At 37.1% G+C, this 21772-nt stretch overlaps 1 protein-coding gene across 1 annotated transcript in view; it reads left to right on the plus strand.

The window, feature by feature from the left end:
- The window catches only part of LOC139453352 (uncharacterized), a 318833-nt gene extending 297578 nt beyond the window's left edge, over positions 1-21255 (plus strand). The window contains exons 169-183 of the mRNA XM_071235025.1: positions 335-718; positions 1090-1169; positions 2151-2214; positions 2901-3110; positions 3239-3341; positions 3655-3769; positions 4509-4648; positions 8891-9012; positions 9505-9654; positions 10223-10412; positions 10579-10766; positions 11940-12173; positions 17340-17454; positions 19168-19288; positions 20539-21255. Of these exons, the coding sequence (XP_071091126.1) occupies positions 335-718; positions 1090-1169; positions 2151-2214; positions 2901-3110; positions 3239-3341; positions 3655-3769; positions 4509-4648; positions 8891-9012; positions 9505-9654; positions 10223-10412; positions 10579-10766; positions 11940-12173; positions 17340-17454; positions 19168-19288; positions 20539-20692 (2370 nt within the window). The 3' untranslated portion in view covers positions 20693-21255. The remainder of the gene's footprint in view (positions 1-334; positions 719-1089; positions 1170-2150; positions 2215-2900; positions 3111-3238; positions 3342-3654; positions 3770-4508; positions 4649-8890; positions 9013-9504; positions 9655-10222; positions 10413-10578; positions 10767-11939; positions 12174-17339; positions 17455-19167; positions 19289-20538) is intronic.
- Positions 21256-21772: the final 517 nt, after the last annotated feature.

The raw sequence follows: 21772 nt of genomic DNA on the forward strand, positions 1-21772 counted from the left end.
CTGTTTAGTACAACAATGTAGAAGATATCCTCCATGTTCTGTTCAGTACAACAGTGTAGAAGATATCCACCAGCTTCTGTTCAGTACAACAGTGTAGAAGATATCCACCAGCTTCTGTTCAGTACAACAGTGTAGAAGATATCCTCCATGTTCTGTTTAGTACAACAATGTAGAAGATATCCTCCATGTTCTGTTCAGTACAACAGTATAGAGTATGTATGTATGTATGTATGTATGTATGTATGTATGTATGTATGTATGTATGTATGTAATGTAATGTAATGTTTGTATGTATGCATGTTAATTTCACATGAATTCTGCATGTTCTGTCTAGGTGACTCCACCAGGCTCGATGCAGTTGATTGAAGGATTATCTCTTGACATTCAAGTTGATATGGGCATCAGACCAGATATGTACTGCCCCCTCATGTATGGGGAAGCATGCACTGTATATGCTGAGGCAAAGGTTGTGGCCGTGGACAGTAGGAAATGTGTTGGGTCTGATCGTACCATTGACCCACTGGCTGTGAGGTATTCTGATTTCAATGTAGAGAATCCCATTTGTGGTGCAACCATGACAGACAGAACATCAAGCATCAAACTTCATTCTGTTCTGGATCGCATTATTCATGCACAAGACCTAAATGTAACAGTGAACATCTATCAGAGAGATCGAGTTGGATCAAGGGACAACATTACACTGATAAAAGAACTCCAGGTTTGTTATAGAGCTGGCTGTAAAATCATCGTTCATTATTGTGTTCAATAAGAAATGTCTTGGTAATCACTAGGGTGACGTGGTACAAAGCGATCTTAGCACTAAGGGGAACATAACTCTTATATCTTATCATAGACTTATGACAGTAGCAGTGCTGAAGGGGAATGGCACCCTGGTGTGTATAAGACACGATCCCATGATCAGGAAGCTATACATAACAATTTAATGCATTTATTTCAACTGATATAAAATAACACATCAACTTGAAAGTTAAATTTGTGCACAAATTACATAAGATCGTATTACATACAGTAAATGATATTGCCAAGTCCTCAACTAATGTATCCCCCCTATGACTTTGTGTCTGACAGGTTACCATCATCGATAGGGACATGAAGAATGCTCTCTGTGGAGCCACAGCAGATCCTCACATCACAACATTTGATGGCCTGTAAGTACATTGGCCAGGATTAACAGCACCAGTTGTCCATTGGTCATAAAAACATCCAACTGTGAAAGTTCCTTCTGTGTGTGAATATAGTTCAACAATGCATAGAGCAACAGTCCAGCCTAGATGAGAATAGCTGTTGAGAACTGGTCACAACCTCACAAGGTGATAATGTGAGGTGAAATTGGGTTTAATGTCGTGTCCAAGATTATTGCACTTGCAACAGCAGTGTGCATGCATGCATGTCTGAATGTGGCTGCTTGAAGTGTGGTGTTGAAAGAATGTATTTCTATTAACATGAGAGTGACTCAACACAAACACTGCCACCAACAAGCACAAAGTGCATCATGGTAAATTTGATCACATGAGGCACTGTCTTCATCAGCTGATGAGCGTCATCAAATACAACTTCAGTCCTTATATTGGCAGATGCATAAATCATAACAAAACAATCCATTAAACATCAAACTTTTAATATTTGAAACAATTTTTTTATACAACTTCCGTTTATATGGTAACATGTGATCTATTTTGCATCTGAACATGTTATGAAATTTGCAGAATTATGTAAAATCAAATAACAAATGTTTCCCTTATATTTTCGTGGATTGAACATGCAGCACTCAAAACTGTAGCCCAGTGAGTGTACCAGTAGTTTACAGAGGCACTGATAAATCACAATGCCGTTTCCATTTTTCAAGTAACAGATGTTTTATGCCTGTTTCCTAAGGTTCATGAAAAGTATGTATGAAACATAAAAATGCTGATAAATGTTGTTTTAAGTTTCTTTTTTTGTTTTATAAGTTAGATAAAACACTTACCCTTGGGTTTTTATGTGATGTAAAACTCTCATCCCCTTGGATTTGGGTTTTAGATCTCATAAAAACCTTCTGATGTGTTTTATCCTTCACATAAAACCCACTTTGTTACAAAGATTATGAAGAAATATTGTCATTCTGATTTAGATGGCTGTTGTTTTTACAGGAACTATGATGTAATGCTTGAAGGAGAGTTTATCATGTACAGACACACTGAGTTGGAGACAGAGGTAGGTAGCAGGATTACAACAGAATCCCTCACAATCCATGCAGGTATAGGACCCAACTATTGCACCGTATATCACTGTGTATAAGGGTTCACAGGGTTGAAGAGTTTTGATGTTTTTTCCCGCAATACAAAGACATCACTGTGAGTACATAACACTGGAAATACCATGTCAACAAATCCGTACTGAAGTATACAAACTAATCATGTAATTACACTGTCTGATTATAAAAAAGTGTTTATTGTATACCGGTATCTGGACTTATGTTTGTAATCTATTAAATTTATTTTATTCAAAATTTCACTCAATATTGTTTACATTCATTTCTGCAAAATTGTGTGTGAAATAATCGGTTGATCGCACAGCTCACTGTTATTAAAAGCAACCACAGTCAGATTGCTGATATTGACTACTCAAAACAAACTTTAGTGGATAGAGAATTGACATATGTATCATAAATGCCATACATTTACTCGTTGAAAGTAATTTTTGTTGTAGATTGACTATTTTATGTCAACATAGAGTTTTTGCTGTCACGAGCAGTGATTGGTCACAAATTGTTCCATACGAAAAAATATCTGACAATAGTGAACAGCTATCAGGTAACTACATGATACAGAATAGATTTGTGCTCTGCCCAAAGCAAAGACAACTCATTGTTTCATGAATATCCTACTGTATTGGAACAGGTTCGCATTTATCTGAGACGGAGTGGTCGTGGCAGCAGTGTGTGTGGCACATCTATCCGCAGTGGTAATGATGTCATACAGATCAGTAAATGTGATATCACCCCAACAAACTCAACAGAGAAACTGCCACTCAAAGTAGATCAATTCTTCAAAGAAACACTCACACCTAAGACCAAAATCTTCCAGGAGGAGGAAGGCGATACATACAGGGTGAGTACACAGTGAAAATACAGACCCTACAGAACACAGTGCTTGGTCACACAGGCAGTACACAATATGTGGTCATTCAGTCAGTATCATGGCTCAGTATCAACTAGTGTGTGCTGTTTTCATTTCAGATTCTGTTACCATGTGGGTCAAAGGTGACTGTTACATCAACTGCAGACACATTCATGAATGTGTGGGTAGAGCCTTCAGCTTGGGTCATTGGTCGCTCACAAGGTAAGTTAAAACTATTCCTATGAAATGTGGATGTGCATAACCTCTTGTACTCGGGTTTTTGTGTCTACTTTCAAAGATTTTGTAAATCCTTATCAGTTGTTGTTCAGGACCTATGACATGTACACATAGTGGTCAGACTGGCGTGTACCTCTTCCCCATTTGTAGAGAGGATTAGATATTGTGGACCCCTCCCTTTTAAAAATGCATTTTTGACATTTCAAATTGACATTTCAGGTCCAGATGAGCTACAGTGCCATCATAGTGTTTTGTAATTGTGGTCAGAAGCAAGCAGTACAGTCTTACTCTGTTCCAGGTCTCTGTGGCATATATGATGGTGACACAAAGAACGACTTGACAGACAAGAACACAACTGTGTACACTGTTACCGGCATCAATGATGAACCAATACCCTTTGCCAAGTCTTGGAGGTTAGCTGACTCTACAACAATTTTCTCAGACTATGATATTTAATTCACACATTCAGTCATAGAATTTTGTAGTTTTACATGAGTCAAAGGTATATTATTTGACAGCATTGTGGATTTTAAGCACTTACAGGAAGATAATAGGTCTGACCACTCGCACACAAATGTCAAAACAATGTATACTTGTTTTATCACATATTTATTCTATGTTTTCAAGTCCACTCCATGTATAACAATTGTTGACTGCAATGGCTATAGTTATGGCACTAGATGACAAGACTGAAGTGATGAAAGACGTTTCTACAAGGACACTCCAAAAAACAATATCAATATATATTCTCAACTCTCAATTCTAAATATAACCAGTTAAGCATATTTCCACCTGGCCTCTCCTTGACTTATTACACAAGGTCAGTAGAACTGTTTGAACTAGGAGTTGGTTGATAACTGAAACTAGTTTAAAACCATGTTTGTTTGACATACCGCTAATCAAATTAAGTATGACAAAGTTTACTCAGAAATAGCAATCATGAAAGGATACTTGATTTCAAAACTCAAAAAAATGAAAGGTGCATCATATCACGAGAAACTTGTATAGACTATCAGCCAAAGGTGTCCAATGGAACTATTATCTTCTCCATACGTTCAGAAACATAACAAGCAGGGACAAGACATTGCAAGATATGTTGTTGTTGTTATTATTGTTATATACCATACACCTGCAGTGTTGTGTATTCTACAGGATCGCTGAAGACAGCATGTACAATGCTGGTTATGGAGGATCTAGGGACTTTATTTCCAGTATTTACTGTTCTTGTTCTGATGGAGGAAAGGAGGTGTGTGGATATTCCCAGAACATTGATGAGTGTGTTGTCTCCACAGGTGAGTAGAGTGAATATTAGAGTCATATTTAGACATTTTGTATCTTTACAATGAGACCCTGTGCAATGTCCAACAGTTAGAAACCAGTTTAGTTCACAGTGATTGGCATCTTGAAATGCAATTTTACGACATCATTAAGCCAAATTGGGTTTATGTATATTGGTAGGTAGCTAGAGGCTTGGAACATTTTGTTTTGAAGTTTCGTACAGCATTTGGGCATGTGCTTCCAAACCTGGAAGTGATGTTATTATTTGAAATTGCTGTCCTGTTTACCGATGACAAATGTTGGATATGTGTTTACAGAAAACAAAAAGTGACATGTCATTGTTACTGATGTACCTAGAAGGATGTCAATCCCTATTTTAAAGTTGAACTGCTTCACCACCTAGGAAACCCTAAGGCCCATATTTTGGTAGATACACATAGCACAATGGGGTTCAGATTATTCAAGCATGGCAGTGCCATGTTTAGGCAGATAATCAAGACTGATTATTCTCTGGAGTAGGCATTTTATATTGTGATTCTCAAGTTGAGTCTCAATTCTGGTTAGGAAAGATATTTATTCAGAAGCTCACCATGTACTTTGGCCCAACATGGTTTGCATGTCCAAGAGAGCTAAGTAAATCCCACCCTGGGGAGCATTCATTTCATTTGAAGATAGTACAAACATTTAGATTTTATCCAATTTACCTTATCCTGACTAATACTAATTACTTATCTCTCTCTATTTCTTGAACTGTGTTCCCAGAGAACAGAAAAACAGCTCACCCGAATGCATCCCCAGCCTGCGTATGTGCACTTGTCACTCTCTCATTTTCACGCCAACTGAGTCGTTGGGGAAAATTGCCTGAACTCCTTTCCTGTAATCCATGCCATCCTATCAAAATTAACCCTTTTTCATAATTTGTTTTGCTTGACATACTTTTGGACTTGACATGTTGCCTCTGTTTTCACAATGAAATCATGTACTATATGAAGTACCGAGGAAGAAGATGGACTGTAAGAGGAGAGAATCATCCTCATCAGAGACGACTTCAATGAAGAAGGTTGACACTATGCCTACACTTCATACAGAGGCAGAGAGGGAGTCTGACTTTAAGGAGGAAGCTGACAATCTCCATGCAGCAGACCACCTCAGCCTCAGTTTCACCCCTTTCTTCACAGCAGCAGCCGCAGACGTTAATGCAGATGTGGGCTATCATGCAGCCTCTGCTTGAGAGGTTCATGCAGCAACAAATTGGCACTCAGTTGCAGACACTCATGCAGAAACCAACCTGCTGGAGCTGCAGACAATAACGCAGCAACCATACCTCCATGTGGCCGCACACATACATGCAGCAACTAACCTGCACACATCCACAAGGGTTCCACAGCCTTCAGCGATCAATCAGCCTACAACATTTACGCTGCCTACATTCTTCCAAATAGGTGTGATACCAACTCCCATCTACTATCGCAGATTGAAAGATCATCTTTTTATCTATGAGGGCTATGAACTACTAGCCTGGATTGCTGATAGATGCCCCATCACTTCATCATCCAGAGACTCTTCCCCTTTTGTTAGTTATTGTATCAGTGGTGAAAACATCAACACTTGACTATGCTACCTATCAAGTAGCAAACAATCTGGAAACCTCCTATGCCAAGTTTAAAAGCAGATTTTCTGGTATACAGAAAGTGAAGGTCAAGCGATCTACCAACAGAGGAGGAAAGTCTTCTGCCTTTTGGAGACCACAAGTCAGATCACGTGACCAGTCCAGGCATAGACAAGGATCCAGGGGTTCCTGTGCTTACCTGTGAATTGAAGCTGACCATTTGCAACCGTACATGTTGAGCCATCAACAGTAGGTGGAAGGCTTGGAAGATATTGGAGGAATTGGGACGTCCAACATACTCAAGAAGGGTTACCAACCCACCATTCACGAGGAACTTCTTCTCACACTCAGACCAAGAATCATCCAATATTCAAAGGTTCTGCAACCCAAGCTAACAGAAGCAAGCAACAATCTTCTCATTGGAGCAGTAAAAGTGCAGCCAGATGCCCTGGAGACTCTACCTGGACCATGGAATCAAGCTCATCAAGCCGTAGAGCTACTCAGACACCAGGTGAACTTCACCCTGAAGTTATTAACCCAACATGGTTGGTTAACCCCTGGATGCCATTTGGACATATATGTCCTCTTCTCTACAACCCTCACTTTGAAGTCGAATAAAATTCAAAATACATCATGCACACTAATACACTTCACAGTTTTGAATAAGGTGGGAAATTCCCTGTTCTGTGATATCATCCACTGGCATTTTAGGCCAAGTAAAAGTACTGAAATTGACCTCTGAAAATAAGGTACATCGTAAATGTCGCCAGAATCGTTTAGAATGTTTTGGAAAATACGCAAACACGAACGCCTAAGTGAACTTTCCACCATATTGGATAGTGTTTGCAAAATCATGTTTCAGGTTACATTTTAGAATCAAATGACTAATGGTTTTTGTCACCAATACGAAGTGGCTGGATGTAAACAAAGCAAAATACAGATTTTACACTGTAGCATTTTCTCCTATTTTGAGCTATCCATTCGTCTATTCGTTCAAGATATTGGCTCGACATTTTCAGAATATGCATGGGAAGAGTATTGTAGGAAGAATTAGGGAATTTAAAATAGATACATTGCAATGAGTTGATATTTACAACAGAAATTGTCAAAGTTACCGTCCTGTGTGACGCCATGACTGACGCAAAATCACGCACAACGGCAACGGTACTTATTTCAAGACTATTTCGGTTTGTTTCAATGAAAATTATAACAACAAATAACAGTAGATAGATTGTCAGAATGTTTCTGATTACTTACATGTCACATTTACGTATATACGATCCCTGAAGCTACGAATGTCCCCTTGTACAATCCCGCGTATTGTTGACAGTGAACACGCCATTTTGTACAAGTCGGTCACGGGCAGTGATGTCATACGTCAACATTGTTGTACATATTTGGTAATTTCTTTGAGGTGAAGGTCCTTGAATGAGAGTGCACACGATCATTGTATCATGCTGTTTACAGTTTCAGTTATGATGTAGATTTAGCAATAAATTTCACTTTGGATATTTGTCAGTGTTCAAAATGATATCATACGTAAATATAGGCCACAACATGTATGAACGAACCTTTGATAATCTCCTGTTTGTTTGAACATTGATAACAATTGATAGGTTTTTAGTGTCGAATACCATATATTTCTTTCCTTTGGACAAGTGTTACAAGATGAAGTGTAAATGTAACTGCAGCATGTACGTATTTCTTTGGATGTGTAAAAGTCAATATTATAAGTTCATATAACCAATGTTATAGCCATGAATAGCCATTTCATTTTATAACTAAAACTGAATATATATTACTTTAACAAAATGGATAATATTTTTCGTTATGATATGTGCACACATTTCTGAAAGAATTGTCTTGGTTTTGGAATTGTCGTTTGATACATAGAACAGTGATATCTAACGATTCGCCAGGTGCGTGTTAGTCACAAACAATTTACGAATTATTCCTCTCGTTTTGCATTATATAATCAGTTGGTTCATTCTTTTTGCAATATTGTGATCACAGGATATTAAACTGGTTACTTAATTTCTCCAGGAATTGTAAAATGTATAAAATAAAACCCATGCCAGGTACCTCGTTGGTTCAACCTTATACGATTATCCTGATAATTCTATACCAATAGAGCTTTCTTCGCATCTTTTATTGTATAATTCTGTGATGTGATGAAATATTAATATAGTAATGAACAAATATATGTCCAATATTTTTCAATATTGAATATAATTTTGGTTGTTTTGAAATATTCTTGGGTATTTCAATACGTACATTGATGCCAAACAGGTGCATGTCTTGTACACGATACACGATAAACCATACTTATTGTTTACATATTCAAGACATTATTTACTTGGTGAAAGCAGTCATTTTATGTTGTGTCGAAAAAGCGTGAAATTCCGTTTTTAGACATCGAGATTTTCCATACCATGAACGAAAATTAGGGGAGATATATATTAATCAGAAACTGTTTTACGATATTATGAGATACATACATGAATGTTTGTTAACATGACAATGTTCCCTAAAGCGTAAAGAGACTTACATTGAGATGATACTCCATATCCTCTCACATCATAGAGATCGCATTACACAAACACACTTTCCTTTATACTTGATCACTAATGAATTGTCTTACACTTAGGTGTGGAATACACCGACAAACTACTAAAGGATCAGAAGGAACAGCTCTTATCACAGATTTCAAGCAGACGTAAGAGGCAGACAACCGGATTCCAGTATGACCCAGACTACCATGCTTCACAGGTACGTTTTACTTAGTACATGTACATATAGTGCTCAAATGCCTTTTCTACTTCATGATTTGTTTTGTTTTACTTTACATTGTAGTAGTAAAATCTCCCGAACTCCTGCAGCTCGGACAATATACAATTATCGACTTTATATGATGTAAATACTTATTTAATGGACTTCAAAAAAGCAATATTCATCAAGAATGAAGTCTTTAATTGTTTTATTGTATTATACATGTATAGAGACAATGTCAACAAGTCAAACTATTTTAGTTACAATAACAGTATGAGGTTCCAAGATTTGGATATGTCTGATTGGCTTAGTTTTGAGGCATGCTACTTCTGGCGAATTGCTATTCTGTTTTTAGTAACTGAAGTAAATGTTGAAAGTCATCAGACCTCCTTTCTAGGCCAATGAATGTGGCTGATATAATGGCATTTAGTTTTCTTCACTGAATATTTAACATTCACAACATTTGAATGGTGTGTTTTTGTCTGTTCCAAGGGTGCAACTTGGCCGACTGCAAGTAACACAACTGAAGCAGAGGCCCGCACACTTTGTACCAACAAGATCAGGTCAGCTCTGGAGGAGTGTGGAAACTTTGATGCCCAAAACTACACCGTTAAAATAGAAAACTGTGTGCGAGATGTCAAGGTAAGACCAGAGGGTGTTATCCACGTTTATGTGTATCATGAGAAAGCTGATATTGGGTGCAAATATCAATAGGTGTCATGTCTCAGTTTCCCAACATTCAAAACTGATAATAAGACTACCAACATACATGTAAATGCTTTGTACTGTCTTTGAAACTCTCTACCTAAAATAAGTAAATGTACAGAAGAGATCTGACTGAACAAAATTGATGTCCACGTATAAGTGTAAACAAATTGTGATCCTAAATAATCTTCTAACACATCCACCTGATTTTGCAAGGTTTGTGTTGCAGCTAATATCAAAGTTACATCATCAGCGAAAAGCATCATCTTGACAAAGTTGAATACCTTGTTTACGTTAACAGATTATTTTATTGGATAACTTGATTATGAAGAATGAAAAGGAAAGGGCAGACAAATAATGAGATGTTTGCATAAATATCTTTTATCATTAATTTGAAACATTTTAGCATCTAAACCTGCTTTACTGTAACAGAACTCAAAAGCCTTTTCTGTCCTGGAACCAAATCTTATTTCCAACCTTCTGATTGTCAGTTGTTTACTTGCAGCTGACCGACAACCAGGACTGGGCAGATGCAGCTTTACAGGATGTGCAGACAAGATGTCTGTCCTCGGTAACCAGGGATTCCAACACCTGGGAGCAGAACAACGGCGGCATTCCCACACTCCCGATTCAGGTGGTGAAGGCACTGTGTTCTAATGACTGCAGTGGCAATGGAACATGCAATGGGTCATCACGTGAGTTAACCAACTGTATTTTGTGTGAGCAACTGCACCCTAGGTTCAGGACCATGCAGTACATGCTTCAGACATCCTTTGTTTCAATGTGAATTACCCAATCTTTCTGTCTTATTGAATATGATGATGGAAATGTTTTCTATATGAATGGTCTTGTTATTGCCAGGTCAATGTGAATGCAACACTGGGTACCGAGGCCCTGACTGCTCCCTGGCAGCTGACAAAATACCCACTCTCAACACAGAACAGAGCAATTCTGTCTGCAATCACTCTCCCGGAACTTGCAACAGCACAGTTGTTAATGGCAACTACTTCAAGAATAACAGTGTATACTGTCACCTGGTGCCCATTACAGTAAGTTGAAATATACTATCTGCTAGATACTGGAAATGAAATTAATGCATAATGCATAATCTGAGTGTCAAGCCTCAAGCCTAAAAAGTGTCATGAAATTAATGCAACTAGCCCTGCCTTTGACCAACAACGACTATTCATCAAACAATATTACCAAGGCAGTACACATAGAAATCCATGATATAATATGGGGTGATAAGCAGGTCCATAATATATTTTGACATCTTCACAAAATTCAACTGCTTGACATTTGTTGTAACGCCCATGAAATGAAAGGCAGGAAAAGTCCAAATACTGCATATTGAAATGAGATGGATTGGGTCCCCAACAAAGATTGTACACATCCCCACGGTTGTGCCACACAAAACACAAACACAGCGTCATACACAGTTGGTGACTGTCATAACTGCTTGATCAACTTGTATAAATACTTTACCTGGAACTTGGTGAGGAGCAAAGTCTAAATTAATCTAGCACTCAGTTATGTTGTTTATGGTGAGCTTTGTTATCTTCATGTATGTCACTGTATCTCCCAGTGAACCTGACGTAAAAATCTACACAAATATATCCAGAAGTAAATGTGTCATTAATCAATGTGAGCAAGTGGCATTTGCATTTTTTGCATTAATAAAATGCCCCCCATAATTTCATGATTTACAGTAGTTGTGCTGATAAAGGTAGGATCACGGCCAAATTCTAAGGTTACGTAAAACTGTTAAATATAGTATGGATAATATCAGATATGTTCTTATGTCTGACTTTCTTACACTTTTGGATCAAGTTAAGTATGGCTAAAATAAGTGAATATGTAGATATTTCAACTTCAAGAGTGAATCTAACTATCAGCAAGTTTAACAACATGTTTTTTACAGTCTTTATCTACATCTTCCTAGAAAATTAGCTGGCCCCAAAGATGGCCAATCAACGTTTGGAACTCATTTTGGCCTTACCTGAAAATTAAACAAAGTTTACATTGTTTTCATTCGAGGAAATCTGATAATCTTCATAATAACTTTCAAATGTTTAACTTATGAGAAATAAAAGTATGAAAAGAGAAGATTAAACATGAAATGTAAGATAACTTTTCCTTCTCTCTGTGTCATCATCACTTCTATACCTTTCCCTGCAGAAATGGGAGCAATGTCCCTTAAATGTGACCTTTGTTGATTCCAGATTGATCATACTGGGATAACTTCTCGAGGGAGCCCAGAGGTAGTGACTTCAGCTGTGTATCGCAGTGCTTCAGAGTTGGTGTGTACACTGCCTGTGTTCTCTGTCCGGAGCTACTCTATCAAAGTCAGCAATGATGGGAAGAGAACCAGTACATCAGAGGTGTTGTTTGTAGTCAACAATCCATCCTGTTCTGTGTGTTCAGTAAACAACACAGATGCCACATGCACAATCAAGGTAAGCCTTTCGGAGTTAGAATGAATTGTGATGTTTTATGGAGATTTAGAAAAATACAATATTTGTTAGATTATATGTTGTTTAACCTTTAGCCTGCTAATTGTTTTCACACTTCTTAGCCCTGCCTGCTGGATTAATTTTAGCATAAGGCGCCGTAAGGAGGGTGGGTGATTTCAAACAGTTGGTGCTTCATTATACAAGGGCCAATTGAAGAAATATTTTGCACATTTATTCCTGATAGAAAAATACACATTGCTATGTAAAAAAAATCCTGATGTTTTCAATCATACCACGGTTAAGACCAAAACGAACACAAAATTTGTAAATTTTTGTGATCTTGCCTGAATTACGTTATTGAAGGTGGTTTACGTTTCATGTTAGGAACCTTTCTGAATCGTTAAATTTGTGCAAATTGATTTCAATAATCAGATCTCCGATATCTTAATTTTAACTGAGTATAAATTCGATGTTTTTAACTGGTAAATAACAGCGCGATGGTAAATTATGAAACATTTATGTAAATTTATTATCAAAACGTTAAACAGAAAAAAAACTAAATTTTCGAGGTCGCCATGTCAGTTGCGGAAATACGAACATTCGAGTTAATCTAACATGTCACGTTATCAAATTTGATGACTCATAAATATTCACCAATCCTTATTTCAAGTGTTTTGGTTGATTAATTACGATATACGAAAATACAAGTACCGTGTCATGATGCTAGCAGTCGTTCGAACATCAAACATGGCGCGCTTCGCCTGACCTCGGCATAAGTTATTGCTATTTTAATGTCAACAAAGTTTACACTGTCTTCATGTATATGCCTTGGCGAAAGTTGACGATCTTCTTAATCGAAGATTGTTTCATTTGTCATTTTCCGTTTAATATGACGAGAGAAAAATGATTATAAAGATCATAAATTCTGACAGCAATATTTCAGTTTGAGCAAAGGTCACCGGATGTGATGTCACAGACAGGGGTAGTCTGCTGATAATTTTTCGAAACAAAACAATTACAGTCAATTTTGAAATATTTCGCCTGTATTATACAGAATAAACACAAATCACTACATATTATCAGTAATCACCACTAACATGAAATTACAAAGTGATTTTCACGATATAATTGGCGTATTGTTTTTAATCCGTTGGAACTTGCATGCTCCCGTGACCCGGAAACGGGAGACTATGAATCAACACGCCACATGCAAGTTTCTCGGTATCTTTTATTTGAACTTTTGTTGATATATAAGGATCACCATTCCATGTTACGTTGAATATGAAGTGATATGATTCATGTATCTGCGATGTACATGCTGATGACTTTGTTTTCACTATAATAATTATGTGTGTGAAGCAATAAGTCCATAGAAATCGTCGATTGGCAACGATCACACCCCACAACAGGTGCGCGAAAATAGGCGTGACAAAACGTGTTTCATAATAGCATTCATGCGATGCCCAATATGATAGGATATACGCAGGTGGGTTATGTATATATATATAAAAATACGATATACATATTTTCAGTGTTAGTTTCTAATTAAATGTGGGATATTTAAATAATTTTTTTCTTTTATATTACATTTATCGATTGTAGCATGATTTTACAACAATTCACGGATCATATTAAAATTTATTCCATCAATATAGAGACCGCGTATTGATGATAGATTTGTTAATGTTTAATTATTTACATCTGTTCACAGCTTCTAAAATATTAAGTTATATTTAGTATCTATTTTTTCCACAATAATTATGTGTATGGATACTAAATATTGGTCAACAGGTCAATGCATCAGCACAGTGTAACTGATCAGATATCTTTAGTTTAAACATATTTTATTCAGCAATTGTTATCTTTCACCTGAACATAAATTATGTGAATAAGTAACTATTTGATGTCGAGACATTAATCTTGTGTATGAAGTTGTTTGTTTCCAAAAAACTAATTCTTAAATATAATTGTAATATGAATACGATACATTAATTTCTTGTAACAGAACATGATATTTTTGATTGTTTAATCACAAGAACCAGGGTGGCACCTAAGCTGGTGAGTTAGCCATATATTTATAAGAGAATGTTATCTTTTGAAAAAGGAATAGGGCACATATACATACATTGACAATTCTTGCAGTTCTGTTCTGTTGGAGAAATGTACATGGAAATATCCTACCTTATGTATTTTTTCAGGGTTCTCACCAATGAAATAATGTGTAATTAGTGTGGCAGGACTTTATAGGTTTGTTGCAGTATATATGCTCTCGTGTGCTTGACAGTGACACTCATGCATGTCCCCTGAAGGAACATGAACCACTGTGAAATGTGATCAACAGGTTTTTGTCTTCAGTCAATATAATGTACAAAAATTCAAAATAAATGCAGATCATCACCAGCTTTGGATCTGACATCCTTCATCATTTTGATGGGTTTCTGAATGTACAGTCAGTATAGGTCCGTATGTTCTTTGTGTCTCAGCCTTCTGGGTGGAATGAAAAGAAATGACCCTGTATACATGATTACCTTTGTCAGATGTATTTTGTCCTGTCAGCCACACCCCCTGACTTTATGTCACCTTATGTGGTTAATTTTCGCATACATGTATTGCTGCAAACCAGTTTTTCCCTTGTATATGCAATCACAGTATCAAACTTCATCAGCTGGTGTGTCACAGGTTCCTCAGTTGGTGTGCATAAAAGTACCTTGCCATCATGAAACAAGAAATGCTAAAAACAAAAGCATTTGCAATAACAAAAAACCCACATTTGTCCTTCCTTGAATAATCATAGGATTAGTGCTTGAAATTGTTAGTGTCATAAATTACTTTTTAAATTTCATAAGAATTTTTCTTTGAAGGACCAACGTCAAACCATCTGACAAGTTAGATAGAATTATAACTTTAAAAACCCTCATTTCTGAGGTGTCCATATTTTTTTTCTACTTTTAGGACAAAACATGAGCCGTCTACCTGAGCTTGGTTACGTAAACAAATACTTGTTTAAAATGTGAAATGGAATTTCACTGATTAGATATCTTTTTTTATCCCATTGTTCTACGAAATCCATTTGAAATGTGTTTTTTTTGTACGTAAAATGTCTTGAGAGTTTGCACCCAAACAGGTATGTGTTTTTGTGCCAAGAATATTTTTGTATTACAGTTTTGTAGTTTCAAACTTACACATTGCTTTTTGTATGAAAAAAGTTAATTTATTATCACTTTTCTGTCAAAACAAAGATCTACAATTACCTTATGGTTTACCAGTTTACTGGCCTCCTCTCCAGTGACAAGAATTTATTACTTTCCTATCACAATCAGTCAATTTGTGTTGTGCCAATGTGGACTGACTACACTCAAGGACCACGTACATTTAGGTTAGTCATATTATGAACTTGATGAAATGTTTTACAATAATGTTCAGCTCATCGTTTGCAATAAACATGAAAAAATAAATATGATCAAACAGATTTAGTTTAGTTTTTTAAGGTACAAAATCATCAAGTGCTTTGGGTACAATTTTGTTTTATGTACAAAATCACATAGGCCCTACATTCATCCAGTCGACGTGTGTATCTACTTTCATCCGTTCAGAAGATTGGGGAGGGGGAGTAAACGTTTTAAAAACAATCCTTAATATTCTAAATTGTCCTTCTTTCAATGACAGACCAATAACAATATTCTGTTGTTATTATTATGGCTCATCGATATGTTATATCCCTCTCCGCTGCCGTCGTTTTCAGAAAATAATTTTCAAATCATCGAGCATGGAAACCTTTACGGTTTCGGATTTAGACTTACAAATTTGATGTTACGCACCGGCGGCAATCACGAATAAATATGAAACAAATAGGAGTGAAGACTGCTATCCAGATGAATAAATAGTAAACAGTTGTAGAAAAAAGTAACCTATGTATTTTCTTTTGAATTTGAATCTATTTCGGAATTTGTTTTATGATCGTTTACCAACTTTTGCATATTTTGCTTCGATGTGTCATGCGGTACGGTGCTTCCGGTTTCAGAAATGATAGCTAAAATTGCAAGTATTTTCGATTATTTTTCATAAACTGCATTGTATTGCTATTGTATGATTTACCTAGAATGTATATCAGTTCAGTCCATTATTTGTCATTATTTTCAGTGTTTGTTGACTTTGTTCAACTAAACAAATCGCGAGTTAGGCCACGCCCAAACGTATCACTGACGTTTGTCGGCTTGTCAATGTGTCCGAAAGTTTATCAAACGAAATCATTTGAAAAGTGAAAACTCTATAAAAATGATATTTTTTTACACAGACCCTTGAGTCTTGACATGCTTCACAAGAGGATCATCAGACAAATAAATGTGTGCAAAAGTACATAATACAATTCTATCATGAAGAGCCTCCATGTTAATCAAACCATGCCCTCCCAATATATATTGGTAAATATACGCGATTAAGGGAAGAGTGGTGGGATGGATTATCTGACATGATTCTTTGTGTGAGGGCACCCTGAATTTCTTGTTTCGTCCAATCAGCAACACCAAAAGAATATGAAAGGACTGGTCAGCATAAGTATTTGTGGCTCTAACTTTATTGCGAGAGTTCAGCTCTGAACCCCAGATTTTCTTAAGTCTACATTTGTACTTTGCCCGAAGTATATTACCTTGATATATTATTATCCCCCGCCCAACAAATGTGGCAGGGGATATAGAAATGGGCTCCGTATGTCCGTCCGTCACGTTTCGTTTCCGGAGCATAACTCATAAACCGTTCAATATTTGTTCATCAAACTTTGCAGGTCTGTCAAGTACATGCTGAACTGGTGCCTTTTGCTATTAAGAAATTTTAGAATTTTTTATTTTTTATGCTTCCATGGCAACAAGATGGACTTAGGTTCTGTGAGGGTAGGGTTCGTTTCCGGAGCATAACTCATAAACCGTTCAATATTTTTTCATCAAACTTTGCAGGACTGGCAGGTACATGCTGAACTGGTGCCTTTTGCTATTTAGAAATTTTTATTATTTACGTTTCCATGGCAACAAGATGGACTTAGGTTCCAAACTCATCTTTTTTTTACAATTTCCATGACAAGTTCCACCTCGGTTAAAAAAGGTTGGAGTTTGTTTAGACTTAATTTCATGTTGACTGTCCATGTGTGTTTATATAATATCATTTGACTTGCATCAGATTGGATCTAATGAGTGTCTGATTGATGGAGAGTGTTATGCTGCCAAGAGCATAAAGGACTCCTGTAAAGTGTGTGAGCCGAGCACCTCCAGCACCTCGTGGACCAGTCTGTCAGGTCAGTGCTTAGTTCCACACTGTCTCTGTGTATCAACCAGGGCCAGAACCAGGATTTAAAAAAAAGGGTGGTGGTGTCCATTTTGGCCATTTGTACTTTCGTGGGTGGGGGGGGGGGGGGGGGGGATAAATCACAATCACATTAATTAGTTTTTAACCTTAAAGGGGCACTGATCTAACGCAATTCCCCGGGACTGGTTGTTGCCTTTGTTATTGTTTTTTCCCAGTGAGTACCCGGATGTATAGCAGAAATCTAGACTAGTTCGCGACCTCTGCTGCGCCATTCGTAAGCGCATTAGTCACTTTTATGGGTAGTAATAAGGGCGTATGGTCACATTGATCACGCTTACAAAGGAAATGACCTGCGAAAACAACGTCTATCGCTCATTGAAGAATTTCCCAACCATGACGTAGAGAAACAAGAACGAATCGGTTCAAATGAAGGAAAACAAAATGCAAATATCATAATTACAACCTACCAAATTTATGTGTATAAATTTTAGGCAGCTTCCTTGTTCGTGGAATGTATCCGTGAATATCCACACAAAGGTACAATATCCCATTCGTCTGCAGCTGTACAAAGAAACTTATTCGATGCCACGTGTCTCAGTAACAATCAAATATCTTAAAAGATAGATATCGTTTCGGGATATTATAACCCGTGTTCGTTTCTCAACTGATCACTTGGATTGTTTCAGGTGTTTTACATAGGTGTCTCAATGGTCGGCTGGGAACGTGACAACTATTTTCATAACGTCCACAGTTCCTAAAAAATCCACTGAGTGATAGATAACAATGATCAATCAATCAACGTATTATCAGTTAACCCTTTGAACAAAGTATGTTGTTTTTACATCGGCACTTCACGCCATGATATGAGTGTATTCCCTTTGTTTTAGTAAACCTAGACATGTAAACACTCACTCTTGACATATCCACTGTGCAAGATAACTGTGATTAATCAATCAACGTATTTCCTGTTAATCCTTTGATGACTAGGAACGATCCGTTGATTTACAAAAAAAATAAATCAACTGATCATTTACCTCTTGCTTGGCTGCCACGTGCATATTACATAACACACTTTTCACCTCACTTCAAACCTGGATTTAGATTGAATAATTACCCCAGACACAATAAATGCCAAATGGGAACCTTTGTCAGGTAATCTAAGTGGGGTTACCACTAATTGTACCTGTAATAAATTCATTAACTGAGCATCAAGTGAATGACGACAAATACACAAGTGTAGGGTTATACCAGAAAACGTGGATGACAACTAGGGAGTAGTAATCGTATTATCGACGCAAGCCGAAATCCGAAAATGCTTTCACTGCAATGATACTTTTTTTAGTATTAAACTATAACCATGTGGGGTATTTCCAAATGACGACATCCGATGAGCTCTGCTATTCTTTTTGTCTGTTTGTTTAGGCTGAAGAAATTAATTAACATGCGCCCTTTGTCGAAATCTTTATAGATCACAGTTAACCAGTCAGTGTTTATGCAAAAATGCGTAAAACAAATATTGCCAAGTTTATTTAGCTGTCCTTGCAGACGGTAGCCCAGTCTCTGGTCACGCTCAGTTGCGTTGCGTTTAATCCGGGTACTCACGGGGGAAAAAACAATAACAAAGGCAACAACCAGTCCGGGGAATTGCGTTAGATCAGTGCCCCTTTAACAACTAATGTAATGTGTGTTATGTACATTTCAGCTCCAGGCTGCTATGCTGTCCGCACACAAGACAGTAGTCGTGTCGTGATAGGAATCTCTGTGGGTGTTGCTGTGGTGTTTCTCATCGCCATCATCATAACAGCCTACTTCCTCTGTACAAGGTAACAGTTGTTTCAGCGACCGCCTCCATGGTCTAGTGGTAGTGTGGAAGGTCTGGGGTTCGATCCCTGGCCGCGTCAAAGGATGTTAAAAGATGGTACTAGTTGTTACCCTGTCTGGCGCTCAGCATTAAGGGGCTAAAACAAGGACAACAGTGTGATAGCACTATAAAGCAGCATCAGTCACATGACTTTGTACACAAAACCACACCTACATGTTCCTGCCATTTAAACAACATAAATAAAAAGTATGCATAGAAGGCAGGTTTACTACCATACATTATAGTGTTTAGGCATGGTACATGTCATAGCAAAGTGTTTAGGCATGGTACGTGTCATACCAAAGTATTTAAGCATGGTACAGTCATGTCATACCAAAGTGTTTAGGCATGGTACAAGTCATACCAAAGTGTTTAAGCATGGTACAGTCACGTCATACCAAAGTGTTTAGGGATGGTACGTGTCATACCAAAGTATTAAAGCATGGTACAGTCATGTCATACCAAAGTGTTTAGGCATGGTACATGTCATGCCAAAGTGATTAAGCATGGTACAGTCATGTCATACCAAAGTGTTTAGGCATGGTACAGTCATGTCATACCAAAGTGTTTAGGCATGGTACAGTCATGTCATACCAAAGTGTTTAGGCATGGTACAGTCATGTCATTCCAAAGTGTTTAGGTATGGTACATGTCATGCCAAAGTGATTAAGCATGGTACAGTCATGTCATACCAAAGTGTTTAGGCATGGTACAGTCATGTCATACCAAAGTGTTTAGGCATGGTACAGTCATGTCATTCCAAAGTGTTTAGGCATGGTACAGTCATGTCATACCAAAGTGTTTAAGCATGGTACGGTCATGTCATCATACCAAAGTACTTAAGCATGGTACAGTCATATCATACCAAAGTGTTTAAGCATGGTACGGTCATATCATACCAAAGTGTTTAAGCTTGGTACAGTCATGTCATACCAAAGTGTGTAGGCATGGAACATGCCAGTTAAAGTTCACAGCTTTTAGCGGCTCTTAGGCAAGTGTATATCAAGACTGTGTTTAGTGCTTTTTTCAGGTAATGGTTCATCATATGACAGACAATGTCCTCGTGAGATTGAATTCCCTAGTACACAATGGTTGTTGCTACTGTTTCCCCTGTTACTTGCGATGTTACATCTTTCTGTTCATGGAGCAATATGTTTGATTTGCATGGCAACATAAAAAGATGACAGTACATGACATGTGTTCTCTTTCCAGACGCCAGGCCAATGACCCAGATCTTTTGAATGGCTCCGACAATGAAAGTGGCCACTACCACAGAACCTATGATGGCAACTATGGTTTGCGGACAGAGAAACAACTCTCCTTCTACAACACCACAGCCAGAGATATCTATGAGCCCACCCTCTGAAGTCCTCCACTCCAACTTCTGTAGTCCATGTGTAATCATAGTCTCTAATCTGACAATACTCTAGGTTCCATTAGACATACACAGATTAGGCTTATTACATATTACCAATATTGACAAGTAGAAGAAATTGTAAGAGAAATATTTGTATTGTTTGAAACATCTCTTATGAGAACTGATTACGCAAAACATTAACTCATCCAGTATAGAAATATTACAGTTTAAATGAGCATCCATCTGCTTTCAAAAATAATATTTTACTAATAACCATATCATAAATTATACTGTTTTGTAGTAAGATGTTGTTAACTATTGAATTTGTTGAAGTAAATTGTTATTATTTTTGGATGTTGTGCTATCCTTCCATGTTATCAATTTAGAATTTATGATGTATGCAAAATTGTCAGCAGTTAAAAAATGAAGTAGTTACAGAATTTTCTACATGTAACAGTTTGTGAAAAATGTCACACTATGCATAATATTTAAATGTTTATGTATTGTCTTATTCTTATTGATGTTTGTTTTGTCCATTGTGAAAAGCAACCAAGAGAATATTTTTTATAACAAATTATTTTTAATGATATTCATCACTTTTTTCTATTTTTAGTAATAAAATCTATTTTTATACAAAGATGTGTTATATTCTATAACAGAATGCAGATTGTTACTTACTGTCCTGCTTGAGCATTACAGCATGTGCACCCTTGTCATGACAACTTTGTCTGCTTTCTGAAGGCATCAATCGTAAACATTTGTTTCTGAAACCACCAGATACGTTCCTACATGATTCCAACCATGATAACACCTTATATTGTTTATTTGTCATTTAACGCTGCACTATACAATATTCAAGCTATATGACGGTGGTCTGTAAATAATTGAGTCTGGACCAGACAGTCCAGTGATCGACATCAGGAACATCGATTCATGCAATTGGGATATGATGACATGCACCAACCAAGTCCGCAAACCTGACCACCTGATCCCATTAGTCGCCTCTTACCACAAGCATAGTTGCCTTGTACGGCAAGCATGTGTTGATGAAGACCTATTCTACTCCGAATCTTCACAGGTCTCTTATTT

Source organism: Haliotis cracherodii, unplaced genomic scaffold (genome assembly GCF_022045235.1).
Source record: "Haliotis cracherodii isolate W230 unplaced genomic scaffold, xgHalCrac1.p SCAF_9, whole genome shotgun sequence".
NCBI lineage: Eukaryota > Metazoa > Mollusca > Gastropoda > Lepetellida > Haliotidae > Haliotis > Haliotis cracherodii.